This window comes from Colletes latitarsis, chromosome 9 (genome assembly GCF_051014445.1).
Source record: "Colletes latitarsis isolate SP2378_abdomen chromosome 9, iyColLati1, whole genome shotgun sequence".
In the NCBI taxonomy this organism is placed as follows: Eukaryota; Metazoa; Arthropoda; class Insecta; order Hymenoptera; family Colletidae; genus Colletes; species Colletes latitarsis.
Window position 1 is genome coordinate 29,000,541 of NC_135142.1, and position 18,052 is coordinate 29,018,592.

Consider the following 18,052-nt stretch of genomic DNA (forward strand, 5'->3'; position numbering starts at 1 on the left):
TCGGTGAGCCGGGAACAGTTGTAAACGTAGTATAATTTACTGCTTGTTAACACTTTCGCGGCGAGCGAATTTGGCGCGATTCGGTTAGGGCGAACAAGACCAAAAATTAGAGAATTTGCTCGACGATGTCGGTTTCACTTATTGCACGGGATCGCACCGGGTTTCGCTGGTTGGAAACACGAGCGGAAGAAATGCTGAATTTTAAACGCGGGAAACATAAATATTCAGTCGGCTATTAGAATTCGTTGAACGTTTCTTTGAACGGTGAAGTTAATAACATGCTTTTACATGGAAATAACACGTGGGAGTTTATTTGGATTACAAACATGGATCGATAGTTACAAAGAAGCATCTCTGATATTACGTTTACAATATTCGGATCTCAATTGCCCAACGTATCGAATACACAATTGAATCGTTTAATATCTTTGTGAAATTAGAAGCACCTGTTATGGAGAATGAAAATTTATATATTTGCAATTTTATTGCGCAAACTTCACGGTAGCGAGGTACACGCTCGACACATTTTCGACAGTTTCATTTACCGTGAAAACGATACTAGGACCGTTATATAGAGCAGATACAGAGTCAATAATGAAACCAAAAAATAATCGTTACGAAACCGATACGAGAACTAATATTAGAAACGTAACCCGAATAGATATGTTCAGTTTTTCGGTACTCCGTGACAGTTATTCCGAATATTGGTTCTCCGTAACTATTTCGCCAAGAACCGTTGTACGACTGTCCGAGGCAATTATTTTTCCAAGAGTTTCCAACCCTTATTGTAGACTCTAAAGAAACGTTCATGATATTGCAACGTACATTCGCTCGGATAAAGTATCGAACTTGTAAGATAAATCCTTTGGTTCAGGTTCGATTCTACAAAGCTAGAAACAATCGTTAGTAGATCCATTAGCGCATCAAAAACGTACGTTCCTATCTGAATTATCTTTTGTTATACGTTAAAAAATTTTTTCCCAAACTCGCGGAGCAGAAGATCGTCTTGGAGGTCAAAGTTATCGGTTGGCGAAGGTTTGGAGGAGACTTAGACGGCACAAAATCGGAAGATCGATGGCGGGGGAGTTGCATCCGAAAGGGAAGCGTTCTCTAATTGCATCGAGCGAGATTCGCCCTCGTGCTCCGCCCTCTTTGCTCCGGTTGATTCGCGTTTGACTCGGTCCCTTTGAACTCCGCCCAAAGATCCCCGGTTGCGAATTCTCTGGAGGAAATCGAGCTCGAACTTTGGATACTTTGAATGCTCCGTTCGGGCAAGTTCGCTCGTCGCTGGGAATTTTTACGCGACGCGCTGTCCGCGCCGACAAAGAAAGCTTTCCGGTTTTCCCCCGAAAGGTCCCGGGGTTAGGTTCCGGGGGGCCGATTCCGGGGGCTCTCGTCGGCCGCGATCGAGTATGCAGGCGTTGCTGAAACTTTTCCAATCGAGCGGAAACTTTGTTCTCGTAATTAAAGCCGCGCGAATACTTAATGGACTCGTGCTGGCTCATCGATCGTTCGCCGGTCGAGCTTTGCGGGCGTCCCTCGGCCCTGCCTTGACCTTAGTCCGCCGAAAACCGAGCCTTCCTCTTTTTCTTTTCCCGTCCGATTTTCGCGTCTAGGGGAACCCGGAGTCACGCAGACGGGGGACCGCGAGTCGCCAAGAGCGAAGTTTAGTTCTCGTATCACGCGAGAGGATAACGGGCGACGGAAGTCTAACGAAGAGACGTCTGGGGAGCTATTTCACCTAATTTAACTGCGAGACCTACGGGGAAGCGGCGGAAGGTACGCGAACGCCCGAGGAGTCACCGGGTCTCCAGGGTCTCGGGTACGCGAGGACGCGAGTCTAGCTTCGCGACCGCCCGGGATGGCTTCAGACGATGAGCGAGCCTCTCGCAAAGTAATTTCGTACAACTGCATCTTCCACGGGAACGTGGGATTCGTTCGCTATCAGGAACTTATCGAACCGGATATTGAAAAGGACTGTTTGAGTTATCGTACCCCTACGATTCTCTGGTTCTCGATCGAGAATTAATCTATGGAAAAATCTGAAACGAGACCCCGGTGTCAATTTGTTTGAAAAATTCATAGACGCGAAGCAAAAAGAAACATGCATTTTTCAAATGTTGCAAAAGGTTTTGATTTCACCCCCTTCATTACTGTATGAGAACATGATATTGCACAATGAAAAATTAAATATTTTCAAATATTCCGAAATTCGCGTGGTATTTGTTAACGTTATTATTTTAACGAATATTTGATTCAAGCATTGTTATGCTATTGTGAATACGGGGACTAAAAGTGGATTGGACGATGTTATTGAAGATGCAATTTGGTCGTTACGTATTGCACAGTGAAACATTAAACATTTTTAAGCACTTTAGAATTTACATTATGATTATTACTTTAATAAATATTTAGTTGAAACTGTTGCTGCGAATATGGGAATTAAAAATTGATTTAGCCAAGGTAAATTTTGTGAACCGATCGGGCAGTTGTTTCCCTCGCGTAACAACAACTTTATGATTGTTCGAGTATATTCGTTACCAATCTACCCAATCTGCCGATGTTCTCGAATTTCCGCGTATTTTTTAATTAATTTTAATATTACGAACCGCAGGATAAACATATTTTAACCAGATATATTAACTGGATTAATGTTGAAACGAATATAGAAAAGAATTTTAAGGACCTGGATCGGATAAGGGCGTCGATCATCCCGCCTTAGTATGCTAAGTGTTAAACAATAATATCCGATAACGAAACGCGACTGAAAACCGCGCTTAAAATTCAGGTCTGGGAGAGTTTAATACTCCGGAGAATAGAAGAGATATCTTTGGATTACTTTTCCTACTTCGGACTTTATGCAGCGAGATTATGTGCCCGGAAGTGCTCGGTAATAGGAAACCTCCTGTCTTTACACGCATTTCGTTCATTTCGACGATGCCGTAGAGTTATACCTAAGCACACTTCACCGCCATAAAGTTCCCTGTGTGTACGCTAAACTAACGACAGAGACATAAAGGGTTCCGTGTTTACAGTTTGCGCGATGGAAACCAATGAGTAAATCAAAATCAAGCATCGCCGGACCTCGAAATTCGCCAAGTCGAAATTGAAGGGAAATGGACAATATATCGGGTTGGAAAAGTTTCGTTTTATCGAGGATTCATCGTGCTTAATTTCTAAACGAAAGAGAAACGAATAAAACTTCGATTTAAGAAGATTCGAGTTATCGAATTTCAACCATAGATCGATCGTAGAGACGAGTCTGCAACGTCACTCTAATTCCATTTTCTATCTTGATACTACTTATCATACAACACATGCTATCTATTTTAGTTTAGCTCGTAATTATCGCGTAATTAACAAGTGTCTCCACTCGAGCATCTAGCAGCTGGTAATTGTTTGTTGGCAAAAAATCGCTATCAGAGAATTCTGGACAAGAAGCGTAACGTTTACGTTAATATTTCATTGGAATGCTTGATTCAATTTATTTTCAATCATTTTATTTCGCGACAATTTAGTATCTTATCATTAAATCGTGTGCGACTCCGTGACCTAGTGCAGAAGGTTTCGCGACCTACTTTTAAATCACGACCCATAGGTTGAGAAATACTGTTTCAGAGGTTGGCTAGTGAATTTCTTATAGTCGATAGTTATTTTAATGCTTCTATATATCATGAAGTTACGTTATCAGACATTGAAGAGTCGCGAATCGATTTTATTCGATGCCAGAGTTGAATCACGGTACGCGACAACTCGGTAAACGTCGATCGAAACATTGTTTACGCGTTTCCTGTCGTCTAGAACAAATAAATAGACGCGAACGATGAAAAGCGGATGTTTTAGAGGTAAATAGAAATCATTGTGCAGCGAAAAACTGAATGTTTTAATTCATAAAATGGTTAATTAAAAAATTAACGAGAACCGTTATAAAACGTAAAAACACTACAACTAGTACCGTCATTTCTTGAAACACTCTGCCATGCATAAAGCAGATTTGTTTTGGTACACTGAACAATAGCGCGCTCAACGAGATCTTTTATCGTTTGCACACGCTTGCCGTGGCCTGTTGGGAACATTTATTATTATTTTAAACAAAAATATTTTTCGTCTTAGGAAGAAAACGTGTAAATGAGTCCGAGAGAAACGTAAATGACGAGCTCTAATTGTAATACTGTTTATTTGTTTCTTTCCTTTTTTTTTCTTAAGTTTATTAAGTTTTCGCTATTGTTTTCCAAACCTCGTACAATGCTGGACGAATGTATTGACATAGTCTCAGGATATAAATAGTTACAACTACGTAAACCTCTGTTTTATGTATCCGTTACGCAGCTGGAATAAAAAAAAATGATATGAAAAATGTATTTTCCGAGCGTTTTCCCGACAAACGACACTATTAACGATCAATCGCGCATAGTAATAAAACGGATAAATCGACAATCAAGGGTCAAAAGACAACGTTAAACTTAATGCAAATAAATCATAGAGGGATATTGCAGAAATAGCATTGAAAAATCGTTTCACCGTATGTACAGAGTGTTATAAAATGGTTTAAACATCGATCAAACGAGTCGCGCTTGCGAACTATCAATTGCAAAGTACACAAAAATAATAAATATGTCAAAGGAAAGCTCAAAGTTAAATTCATCGGATGTCGCAATTACGTAAAATATAGTAACGTGGATATCCGTTCAAAAATTGCATCAAAAATACAGAGGTACGGTGAATGTCCCGCGCGAGTGGCATAAAAGAAAAGTTATATACAAATAAAATACTGAAAAAGAATTCGCCGAAAGATACTTGTATCGTGAACAAAGATGAAGTTTTCCGATGGACGAAGAGTTTAATTTTGCACGGCTGCTTCTGGCTTCGCAGAACTTGCATTTAACGAGGATACGCTCGATAAATGAGTATATTTCTGCGATCAGATGGCCAAATCTGATGTGTCATGTTTTTCTGATTTTACAGCACAACGATTTTTAAATTTATTCGAGCGTGTCAAAAATCAGTGTCTTCCCCCGATGCGATCTCTTTTATTGATTATTGCGAGAAATATTTTTAATCGAAGTTCTCTTTCTCTATTTTAATAAGAAATCTGAAAACTGAAAAATATATGCTATCTATCGATTCCAACCTATGAGAGATGGTTTTCTAAATACAGATCTGATAATTTTGGCAATTTTGGCTTGAAACGTAAATCCAACGTTTGTCGTTGATAGTTATATTTCGAGCAATTATCAAAGACCGACGTTAATTATACACAGAAACGCGTTAAAATTTTTGCAGATGCCCTATAGGAGCATAGATTATTTATTTAAGCACTGGATATAATACTGTTGAGACTTTAAAAATTCCATTAATTATACATTTTTCACCAAATTTGTCGCATGAAATAATATTTAAAAAATACATTTTTCCCCATCGTTTGCGTTCCCAGCCCCGGTCGCACAACACTCTGGAATACGTAGAACAAAGGTTCATGGGCGAAACGAACTCCCGGTGGTTAAATCCTTTTGCGCAGCGAGCGTTTGCGTTCCAAAAACTATGTACATAACATTCGCGGAGCGGGCCGCGTTTGAGTTGAACGAGTTGTTTCGTTGGCAGCCGCGAAGCGCGACGTCCATGTTGGATTCGCGTCGATCGAATAAAAAACTATCCAAGGAGGATCGTTTTGGAGGGCGTCTCGGTTCGAGGATTTATACGCGGTCTTCCGGCATCGAGGCTCCGAGCGAGTGTCCCTTCCGTAATCCGGGTCGCCGGAAGCCCGACCTTTCGGGCCGCGCAAGAGTCGACTCCTTAATTAATGGATGGAAGTAATTAAGAAGCAGGTAATCTCCCGCGGGTAGCCCCGACCGTAACGCACGATCGCGTCCTTGGTGGCGTACGTGGCTGCTCCTCTGCGCCCGTACGCCTCGCGTATTTGCGTTTTACCCGCAGATAAGAAGTTTGCGGTCCCGGCGTCAGACGCGGCGGGAGTAAACCGGGATATTCGAAGTAGTCGGTGCCCCGGGAAGAGGTAGCGAATCGTACGGAATTTATTAAATGTTCGAGCACGAGCCGGGGTAGCGGCGTTTTTGTCTCGATCCCGGAACGTCTCGGCACGGTTCGCGCCAACGCCGGACGAGGTACGAGGCGGAATCGAGAACGTTACACGAAGGAGGACGCGGCAGCCGGAGCCCCGGCAAACGGAATGCCGTAAATCTCATGTAAATTCGGCCCGCCGCTTGATTTGCAAGCACAATGCCAGACAATTGTACGGTCTACCATCGAGCGGCCGGATGCGGAGTCTGCGAGTTTCTCCGGTCTCCCTGGTTAACTTCTCCCGTAGACCCGGCCGTTCCTCTCGTCCCTCTGTCCACCGATACTTCGTTCCTCCTCAACCCTGCTTCGCCTTCTACGAAAACGCGTCTCTGGACGTTTTAACGATCGTTCTCTCCTCTGTTCGCGGCTCGTTCCTCCCTTTTTCTTCCCCTCTCTCTCTCACCGTGTCCTTCCACTACCCCTCCCCCTCGTGTCGGTTCGTACTCGACGAAATATTTTACGCGGATAAAGAGAATTCCCGACTAGCCGGGGTCACGATTTACAGGTCGGATCGCCACCCGTGAAACCGCGGGTCGCGTTAACGCGATAGAAACTCGGCCCACGCCGGAGTGGTACATCTGTCCGCGGCCGGTGACGTACTCGCCGCGAAAGCGACCACCGCGAACCACCCACCGTTGGAATGCCAGCCAGTAATTCACATGATCCAAACCGTTTCAACGGATACCTGCTGCTTCGCGCTGACGGCGTAGCTTAGAAACGGAGAGCATTTTCGGTGGCGGAACTTTTCCCCAACGACGCCCCCTCTCCTCCTTCCCAAACGCGACCCACGCAGGCACAGCTACGATGAACATTGCACGAAACTCGGGCTAGTTCGTTAGCTGTAATAAGTAGCTTCTACAACCCTCGAAATTAATTTTCGCGACGCAAAAAAGGGAACGTACACCCCCACTGTTTTAATAATATGATCATATTACGATCTCGAACAGAATCTGAAAGGGACACCCCGTGTATCTTGAAATTATCAGTACAAAAGAGACTTGGTGATATCGTTTACGAAAATATTGAATGAAAGATGGCAATCATTGCAAAATGCGAACGATTTTTGCACGATTTATCAAATAATTTAGCGTCACGTTGGAAAGTATCCGAATGAAATTTCTCGGTTATAATGTTTCCGAAAACTTTGGAGTAGTTTTCCACGGCAGACGTATTACCAGACTTAAAAATTGGAATAACCCGGAGTAGTTTTCCAGCACGAAGGAAAGTTTTGGCCACTTTGTCATGTTTCTGGTCCACCGTGTCATGTCTGGATATTGCAAGAATTAGTCGTTGAGTTAATCCGGGATTACTTATTGTCCGGCACGATGAGTTATTCTCCGGAAATTTCATTCTTCGGGGCGCTGCTATTGAAAGAAATCGAAAATCGACAGATACCGATGGTCTTCGTGGAAACGCGCATTGTTTCCTTTCCGTGCTCAACGTCCAGGAAATAGCATTGAACGTAACTTGGACGGATAATGCGATTATTCTTGTAAGAAAGGTCCCTAGGGTCCCCAAAATCAAGTCTTGAAACCTCATTTCTGCGTATTACTGTATACAGGATGCCCGAAGATAGGGTTTCTTCCATTTATTTAAACCATACGGATCGATTACCTTTTATTCGTATTCAAAAACACGATACTAGTTATATTTTTTCAAAGGTTGTAACAAAGTTTAATTCGTTGTGATAGCTCCCTAAATGGCGGAAACCCCGAACTGGTCGATTCTATCGTTTACTTGAAAAGTATTTCGCAAAAGTGTTTACTTTTCCCCGAAGCAACTCGTTAAATTGCATCGAACATAATATAACAAATAAAATTGATTATAGTAACTGATACACACAATTTTTCAAATTAAAAATACGAAGTACAGAAATAAACTTAATTTAAACATATTAAATTTGGCTTCTCCGTTGAATGGGACTTCCGAATTTCAGTTTATTTTAGGTGAATGTACTAATGATAGACACTGACGAAAATTTTCCCAGTTTTTAATTAATTATTAAATTCCGGGGATAATGTTTGCTATTCCAAAGACATTATCCGCTTAAAATCCTAGCTTTTATTTCGCTAGAAATCCTTTTAATGCATCATACGAGCGAATTGAACAAGAAAAGGATCTCTGTCGCGACATAGAATGGGCAATAAGCCTCGCGGCGATATCGCTTTATCTCGATGTTAAAAAAGATTTCTACCGTTTAGCGATTTAACCGAGAAGATTTATCAGTTTTATTTTCATAAACCATTGAAGTTTAAATTGGATCAGTTTGATGCTATTAGAAACGTCGATCGTTGTGTCTAAATGTATACGTATGATCGACAGGAGTATCGATGAATCCTTCGATGATCCATGCGAGTACTATTTTTTCTATTTATACTATATCCAAGTCCGATTCATAAAACATAAACTTGTCGTTTAAAGTGACAACAAAGAAGAAACCATTAATCGATGCGTAACTTTTTAAGTGGTGTAGTGTTTCCTTGATATTGGAAAATAGCTGTCGATAATTGAGACATTCACCAGATTGTTCTACTTTGCTGTTTAACTAATATTATAGGAAGTAAATTCAATAAATTTTAATTAATCAGAAATGAACACAGAAAAAAAGAGAACAGGGAAATCGCAGGAGGAAACAAAGGTAATAGAAACGAATGCTGGTATTGCACTGCCTGCGATGAAAAATGGAAAGGTACTGTGATACCGTGTGTTCCGTCTCATGCATATGTGGTATCACGAACTGTGCTATGGCTATGTTCCCCTACAGACAGTTACTTACATTTACCCTAACTGTCAACCCCCGGTAAAAGTATTCTGTCCAAGTTGTTACAAAGTTTGTACGATGCAAAGTTCGAAAACTTTTATATTCACACATATTTCCGCGTAACAAATGATTACAGAATTATCTGGTTTCTTCCGTAATCCATACCGATGATTCATTATCCATGAATCGTGGTACGTTTCGTATTTTTTCGAGAAAAACTGACATCGTGAGTCATTAATTTTTAACAAAACACGACCGAAAAGACTGCGAGAGATGTATTCGTTTTTAGCGAGCGCTTAAAAATGAAAAAGTAGCCTTATTTTTTATCAGTGCCGAACACTGGTTCGCTTTTATGTCGATAACTGGAACAAATCGTTCATTCGTAGCGTCAATCACCGAGCCAGCCGTGTTTTCCAACGTTTCTCTTAATTTTATACATCGAGCAATCTTTAACTAGAATAATATCGAGCCTCGTTTATTGCGGTATTCTTTTCAAAACAAAAAGTCTGAAGAGAGTATATTTTTTAAAATTAAAAAAGCCATTCTTTTCAATTAAAATGTCTTGAAATAGTTAGCAAAATGTTAGAGTTGGTTGATACAAACGGTACACCCTGTACACGTATGCACTCTTAACCGATTACAGTTTTTGATCCATGATGCACCGAATCCGATAAGCCCCCGTTGGAAGATGACATCAAAAATCTCCGGGTGACGTCGGACTCGCGATACTTTTTTGCATATTGAAAAGAACTACCCCGATTTTTCGCAATAAAGTCATGGTTTCGGGATTTCGACATTCGGCTTTTCGGTTCAACGAGTAATTTTCTCGTCGACTACTCCACGGATGCTAAATTGGATCCATCGATGTTTGTTCTTTGACAAAGCGAAACAAACACGATCAAACGGTTTCCAAATATACCTTGCAATTTTCTACGACCGGCTGGAAACCAGAACAATGTTTGCAATTATTCATGTCTTATAGCATCTCTTTGCATGCACATGGAAAATTGGAGGACGTACAAATACTATCTGCAGTTTAGCATCGACGAATATCTACTACATATTTTGATACGTGCAGAACGCGTCGCAGAATGTTTCCAACAATTAATGTCCGTTGACAAAGAGGGAGTTTTGAATATTTATTAACCGCGTTATACCTTGTAGCGGCCGTACACCCTGCGCAACAATGGCAGGTGTAGACTTCCGGCCGTTAATAGCGCGCGATGCAGCGTCAACTTAAATCAATTTCCGTGCGACGAATTTTAAAGGATCCGTACTTTTGAAAAATCTGGTCTTAATGAAGAAACAAAATTGAATTAGGGATTTCAATTCGTTGAATTATTTTTACTTAAAATAACTCGATATTGCTCGATACAGAACCGTGGTAGAAATTTGCAGTCGGTCACCTGCGCGGCATCCCCCAGCCTTTCAAAGTTATTTTTCTCAACAACGGAAGGTTTTACGAAAAAATATTATCCTACATTCTCGACTTGTTTTTGCACGAACATTCGCCTATTTCCCCAGGCACGCTATACTATAAAAAGAAAGACGTTGCTCCAAATCGACAGGTTCCGTAAATCTAGCCCGACGTATTTCAATTTGGCGAAATTTTTCGCAGTCGCGTTTACAAAATTTAAGCGAACGGGGTGCGTTCGCGTTAACGACGGGAAAACCCTGAAATCATCGGGGTCAAGGAGCACCGATGAACGCTCTCGTCGGCACCGTTGGCTGAAAGTCGACTATCAAAGGAGCCGGCGTCGATTCCCCCGTAGGGGTGGCTTTTGATCGATCAATCGTCTTTCGTTTCTGGCGCCGGTGGCAAAGACTAAGAAACCGCGCGACCGGTCCTCCTTGTGCAGAGGAGGCGCGCACGGCTAGGAAGCATCGTGGCGCGAGAAATAAACGAGCCTGGTTCGCGAGAGTCGAATCGAGGAAAGTTTCGCCGGAGGCATGCGCGTTTCGCGATCAGTCCTTCTCTATCGCTCGTTGGGGAATCGGCGAGCGAGAGGAGGCGCGAGCGGCCCGCGATCGCACTTAACCGTCGACTATCAAGGTGCCAAGGTAGCCTCCGTGCCGCTCCGCTCCGTTCCGCTCCGTTCCGCTCTGCTCCGCTCCGTTCACGCTCGCGCGAACGAACGAAAGAACGAAGAGAACGACGTCCAGTCGAGGAAGCGGATCCTCGCGAGTTAGCTCGGCGACGCGAGGCCGAGAACGACCGCGTCGCGATTCCCGCGCTTCTGCTCTTTGTTCGCCATGACGGATAAAGGATCGAGGACGATCCAGGCTTCGGGAACGCGGTTCCCCGGCAATCGACACGCCGACACGTGAACCTAACCAATCATTTCCGTGATCTCGATCGAATAGTTTCCTTTACCCGATCCGCCAAGGACTGTGCCGGACTGTGCGAGGATTTAGAGTGTCGTGTGTGTGGACGGACGTGGACCATCTTGGAGGAGGCTGATCCCGCGATGACGAGACCCGCGAGGAGATCGAGGATCCGTTGGACCTTCCTCGCGCTGCTGGGAGCCATAGGTGAGTGGTTCGTCGAGATTCTTCGACCCTTCGTCCGTTCGCTGACCCCTCTTTGACTCTTGTCCGCTCGAGCCGAGCCGAGCCTATCCGGCTCAACAGGTTCTCCACGGCCGTGTGTCGCTGTTCCCGCGAGATTTTTTCGCGCGCGGGGGGAGCCCCGGAAATCGAAACGTCCGCTCGCGGCGCGACGATCTCCAGACCACCGAGGAATCTCGAACTTTTCTCGCCGAGACCGGAGAGGAGAAATAAGAGCGGAAAAGGATGTTGGGACATGGCCAAACCGCGCGGAACAAACTCCGAGTTTACGATTCGAAAGACGCCGCGGCGGATTAGCGGGGAAACATCGTTGCGACGCCTCGTCTTGTCGCGGAATCCTCCTGGTTCGCCGGAAGTTGCCGCGGATCTCGTGCACCCGGTACGCGCGACGAATGCTGCCGCGTCAGGAATTCGCGTACTGCCCAAAGCGGATTTGTTCGCGAATCGTCGCCGTTACAACCTTCCTCCTCGTATTCGTCGGGTTTCCTCGTAACCTAAATAACGCGATTTCTATGGCTCCGCGCGATTCCTAGACACCAGGAAATTCGCGTACCAACAAAGATGACGGGGAAACACCGCGGGCCACCCGGAAACGATCCAAGAACGACTCGACGTTTCGACTGACACCGTCACCCATATATGGATTTACCACTATGGAATTGGAAAATTTCAGTCCCAAGTTGTGGCGTTGAGGGAAATAAATTTTGATTGGATTTACAATGGTCTAGAATCATATCATACGGTTTTAATCTGGTAGTGAATACTCAACACTAATTTTAAATATCTTAAAATATATAGTAAATAGGAACACAAGTTTTGAATATATAGTGTAAAATTACATCCACGTAGTTGCGTAGATGTGATAAACATCTGTATAACGAGGAAAATAACTTTTCTTCGCCGTTTTAAAATTCTAATGTAACTACTCTCCGTGAAAATATATTGCTTCTTTTTGATCTTTAATATAACTTTTCCTTAAAGAGATGCTCGAGCTTATTTACACACTTAAGCGTCTTGTTAATGAAAGTTTATAATTTTCTCTCGAGAGTAAAATCATAACGAGATCGTCAAATTTTTCAAACATCCGTTACAATCCATAACAATTCCTCCTGCAAATGGTTAGAATCCTTTGATCTTTCATTGGAAAAGAACTTTTACGTTTCGTTAAACGAAATATTTCTCGAGGAAACGAGTAAGTTCGTCGTAGATGGGTGTCGAACATGTTCAAGAAACCATGACATTGTTGTTACGTGGGTGCAATAAGAGGTAGCTTTCACCAGCGTTGTGTTCGCAACAGCAGGCAACGTTTGATTTAAATGTTTGCCGGGAAAGTAAAATAGTTACTGGCGAGCTAGGCTTGAGTTTCTGAATATTTAAAAATATCCTATGTTTAATTGCGTCATATATCATAATGACCGAGTATATCAACTCGAAGATTTGAGTTACGGTTCTCGTTTCTCGCTTGACCCAGTATTTCTTATTGCAAGATAGCGTACAGTTTCTATTTCTTGCTTTTAAAGATCTGTTTATTAGAGTACTCGATGTCGTACGTTTGAATCAGTGCGGTGACAAACGAAGAATAATCCTTTGTTAATAACGTCGTCTAGGAATATAAACATTGTTAGTTTGCTATGAAGTTTAGTGGAACGAACCGAAGCGACAATTCGAAAGAAAATAATGTGAATGGGAAAGATTGGTAATTATTTAAAAAGTGAAGGAAATTATGTGAAAAAACATCCTGACGGAGCAACAGCTTCTCGAGAAATAAGAGCTATTTTAAGGACGGTTTCCAATTCAATCTTCACAGCACGGCAAATTGCAAAAGAACCTGGAGTTAAAACACATTTAAGAAATGTTCAGCGAATAATAAAAGAAGCAGACCCACTTAAAAAGACGTAAACTTTTCAAGAAACCACCCTCTAACAAGCACGGGAAAAAAGTTGAATTAAATTTTGCGAAACAAAGACTCGCGATGGAATAAACGGCGGGAAAAAATTATATTTTCCGACGAAAAAAGCTTTAATTTAGATGGTCCTGATGGATTGCACTACTGTTTTCATGGTCTGAGAAAGGAAAAACTCGCACAACGGAAAAGACAAATGACCGAAGGCGGTGTTACGGTATGGGCAGCGGTAGATTACCGCGGTAAAAGCGATATTAACTCTATCGTGAAATGAAAAACAGAATTTTATGTAAAAACGATCGAGGTACGACTGACCAAACGCGCCTGTTAATTTGATTTGGTAAATTCTCTATACGATAATGCACGTATTAATGGAATTTATGAATTTATTTACAAAAATCGACGTTGTTTTTTATGCTTTTGCCGCGGAGTGCATGTAGCTAAAATGTCAGCATTTTCGTACGAACGACGAAAGAATTTGACAGCGATTCCAATAAATCAATCGTTGCTTATAACCATAAATCGGTACATCGTGGAGATGATCAACGAGCACATAAAACAGTGTTTCGAATATTCCGACTGGACAGTTCGCGATATCACGTTGCTTATATTAGGATTTTAGTTGACTTTTTGTAAATACGGTGTCTGAAACGCCCGACGAAACTAATCGTTTAATCAAAAGTTATAGAGGGAAAGTTCCATGACTTTTAAGCGGGGACTGTGCACGTTAACGATGCAAATAGGTTAAAACCTGTAGAAACAAATCCAGTAAAAATGTTTCGTTCCCAGCGAGGTCTCCGAAATTGGCCAATTTCTAGCATTGGCCTTTCTTGGCTTTTCCAGCCGAAAGAATCACGGTTTCCACGGTTGACGCTGAGAAAGACCAGCTCTCTTCTCGCTCGTTGAGGTTCGCGTCGGCAGCCAGTGGTTCTTAACCCTTCTAAGCTCACGGCACACTTTTAAAGAAGATTCTCGGTCTTTTTGAATTCACGGCACAATTTGCAGAGAAAAAGACCTGGCGCGGTTCCTAATCCTGAATAATTGTAGTACTCTTCGGGTAAAACATAGCAAAGAACAAACATTAATTTGGAAACAACAGAGTAAAACAAAGAACTCTGGATCGATCTTTGTCCTTTACCGTGTTTTAACAAACGACACCCTCTTGACTCCAACCGTTATTGCAGTTTTATTTTCGGTCTTTTCTTTCTGGTTCGAGTTTGTGTCGTCTCGAGTCGTCCAGGATCCAGGCTCGGGGTAAAAGATAAAAATTAATCGCGATTCGTCGCCAAAACATTCGTGTAACCGTGTATTCAACGGTGGTTAAGAATCACTGGCCTAGGCACTCGATTTTCACAGTATGCAGATTACTCGATACCTGTGCGTGGAACGAGACGCGAAAGGGAAACGAACCACTGAATAACTCGACGCTACGCATTAGCCTGATTAAAAGCATGACCGGCCATATCGAGATCGCCGGTGTTTAATGCAATTTCAAAGGAGAGAAAAGTCGCGGAATAGGGGAAAACTAGAGTTATTATTATTGCGGACACGGCATAACGCACGGTGGTCGACGATAATTTCTCTTAGCTGCACGCTGAAACACGAAGTGCAATGTTAACGGAAGAGACAGATTTGAAAATCTTGTACGTTCGTGTTTCGTCAAAATTTATTCCAAGATCCGCGCCATTATTAATCCTCGAAGACGTTGGTATTTACTTCAACGAATAGTTTCTAGTTTAGTAAATCTCTACTAAAACAGTGTCACAAGATTACTATGAAAACTATTTATGAAAATTACGCGCATAATGAACGCATTCGCGTACACGCGTACGTGCGTTTGCCCTCTGTCTATCGTTGACACAGTTTCTTTTTACGCTAATCACGGGTTTAAAGAAAAAATATATTACAAAACTCGAACACGTGCGGTTAATTTCATCCTGGCGTTACAAAATCTTACATCGAAAAGAACAACGAGATTTTTCGCGACATACGGCCTATAAATCAGGCCGGCTTAAGAGTAGCAAGACTATAATTATGGAACGACAATGGAGTTTTTCTGGGATTAATGACTTTGGTGACGACAGGTTTGCGTTTGACCTAATATTTTATCGCGAAAAGTATGGGGTCGTGTAAGTTTTTGATTTATATATTTTCGTAGTATTCGAGTGGTGCTCGAGACAAACAATTAGTCAATATTAATGTGGGCATTAAACGTTCTCGAATTACCTCGATTCGAGTGACTAAAATGTTTGCCAAAATATAAAACAATTATTTATAGCTTGGTATTGTAACCTAAGATCGTCAACAGCGTGCAATGTGCAACGTAAATAGCTTGTGCAATTCTGAATTTACAAACACCGTATCTATAACATCGAAAGTTGATATGTACTTGTTCAAGATCGAATAATAACACGTAAAATGGAGTAGAAGATACGGGGAGTCAATACGAAACGTTTATAGCGAGAATAAAAATAATTACAACGTACGGGAAGTAAAAATGTTTTTTGCCAATTAAATAATAAAATGCATAAATTAATTCGTTAACTTGTCAACGGCACTTTCCGCTCATTACGAGTTTAACAAGAAGAGGACTCGACGCGTAACCCTCGCTTTTTAACGAGCTTCCCACATGAATAGGGCTCGAAATACTACAATTATTGATATATCCTAGACATCGAAGATAATTGTTTAGAATAGGGGCGTGGAACTTGCAATAAATTGTCCGAAACATGCTGTTAAGGAAAGTAAGAAATTTTTTCAAGATTTAGACTTAATCGAGGGTTTATGGGGTGCATCGGATGTTAATCTTTTATCGATAGATGTTATATTGAAAAATTAAATATTAATTATAAATTAATTATTACGCGAATCATTTATAATATGCGCTCTGTAGCATATCCACGTAACATTATCCAACTTTAATTATTCGCCCAGTTCATTAAACGCAGTTTATTTACACGAGAATCGATTTCCATTATTGATCAAATATTTTATGCGGCGTGAGAATACGCACATAATAAAACAAATGTAAATTTCCGCCCGTAATGTTGTTTCGATTGAACGCTAACAATGCCGAGATTTGATATTTAACCGACGATGGTTTCGGGAAAAGATTCTCAACAAATATCCATTCTTTGTACATCCGCGTTGCGGAAACCCCTTAAGAGAAGCTTCCAATTCATTTTCAACGGCAACGTAGACAGCATAAGCAACTGGCACGAATGCGAACCTATTATGCCGCGAAGAATTAAGGAGACAATCGCCATTAATCACCAGGCACAAAGAAGTCCTTTACCGTTTTCGCGAGAACACATTCATCGAAGAAAGAAACGGTGAAAAGTGATTTTCACCGATGAAAAGGAAGTTTAACCTGAACGAACCAGATGTATTTACATGTTATTCTCATAATTCACGAGGGAAAGGACAGCTACTGAACCGTACAGAAGTAGATGGAGGAAACATCACGACTTGGACCGAAGTTTGATATCGCGGGGAAGAAATAAAAATTTACGCGTTAATAGACCAAAAAATCAAACTTACTCGTTAACTAATGAGCACACTTTTTCGTTTGGAATTTGATACTTTGGAATATTTTAATTGCTGGATCTCAAGTTAAGCGTTTTTCAACGAACACGAAGGAACGCTAGGATCCAATGGAAATTGTATTATATTTCGAGTATGGAGATATATCGTGTAGCCCAGAGGGTTGTTATCGTTAGAATAAAAACTACGCGAGCTATTGTATCGATACTCGTCGTATCAATATGTATAGCGAGACGAAATAACAAATATGTTGACCAAACGCAAACTCATCGCACTTCCTGAGGATATAGTTCGACAATTCGGAAGATATACTCGGAAGCAGGAAAAGGGAAAAATTTCTCCCCTGCAGTACGGAAAAATGTAGCATACCGTTTGCAACAAACGTATAAAAGTTTATACCCATCGCAGTTAAATTTGTTGGTCTATATGGTCGAGAATATCTAACGAAATCGGTAATTTTAATCTAATGGCGACCCTAATACGTACGGGTTTGATTCACCGATCGTAGAAACACACCCGTGGATATTTCCGTTGGCGTATAATGTTTGACAGCGCTTTGATCGCGGACAATAATTGTTTGCCAGATTTCAGTAAGCCGATCCCATAACCGGGATATGCAAATAGACGCTCGTAGCGGCTCCGACGGTCCTTTACCTCTTTTCCGTGCCAACGTGCACGCCTATATCTGCGTCCGCAATCGCGACAACGCGAACGTTCGCCAGTTACTTGGTCCCCATCGTCGTCGTCGCGATTCTAACGATCCCGAAATCGAACTCGTTCGATCGACGATCGGAGGGCGAAACACACGGCTGGCCGATTTTTAAAGGGTTTCGTTCCCCGGGCGAGCGCAGCGGCGCCGTTAATCCAACCCCCGAGGCGAATCGACGCCGCGGCCGGGAAACGATATCCGCGCGAAACCGAGCTCCCAGATGGGGGAAAACGATTGCCTGGAAAAATCGAGACCCCGTTCCTCTCCCGGTCACATTCGATCGTCTACGTTTCGCGGCGTTTCGGCGCGAGTCGCGGTGTCCGAACGAAAATTCGCAGGCCATCGCACCCGTCCGCGCGCCGGCTTGGCAAAGGCGTTAGGCGGTTAAACGGTTAACCGTGCCCCGAGCAATACGGTAAGTGCTAAATTAAATTCAGCGGAACGAGCGCCGCGCGCGTATACAGCCTCGAATCGCGCGGGACAGAGAGAC

General features: G+C 42.3%; 1 protein-coding gene across 2 annotated transcripts in view; it reads left to right on the plus strand.

Moving 5' to 3' along the window:
- The window catches only part of Ed (hemicentin protein echinoid), an 89,386-nt gene that overhangs the window by 9,773 nt on the left and 61,561 nt on the right, over positions 1 to 18,052 (plus strand). The window contains exon 1 of one of the 2 annotated variants that reach the window (XM_076772461.1): positions 10,901 to 11,371. The exons of the other annotated variant lie outside the window; for it this stretch is intronic. Coding sequence (XP_076628576.1) covers positions 11,308 to 11,371 — 64 coding nt within the window. The 5' untranslated portion in view covers positions 10,901 to 11,307. Of the gene's footprint in view, positions 1 to 10,900; positions 11,372 to 18,052 lie in introns of those variants that run through there. 2 annotated transcript variants of the gene reach the window in all.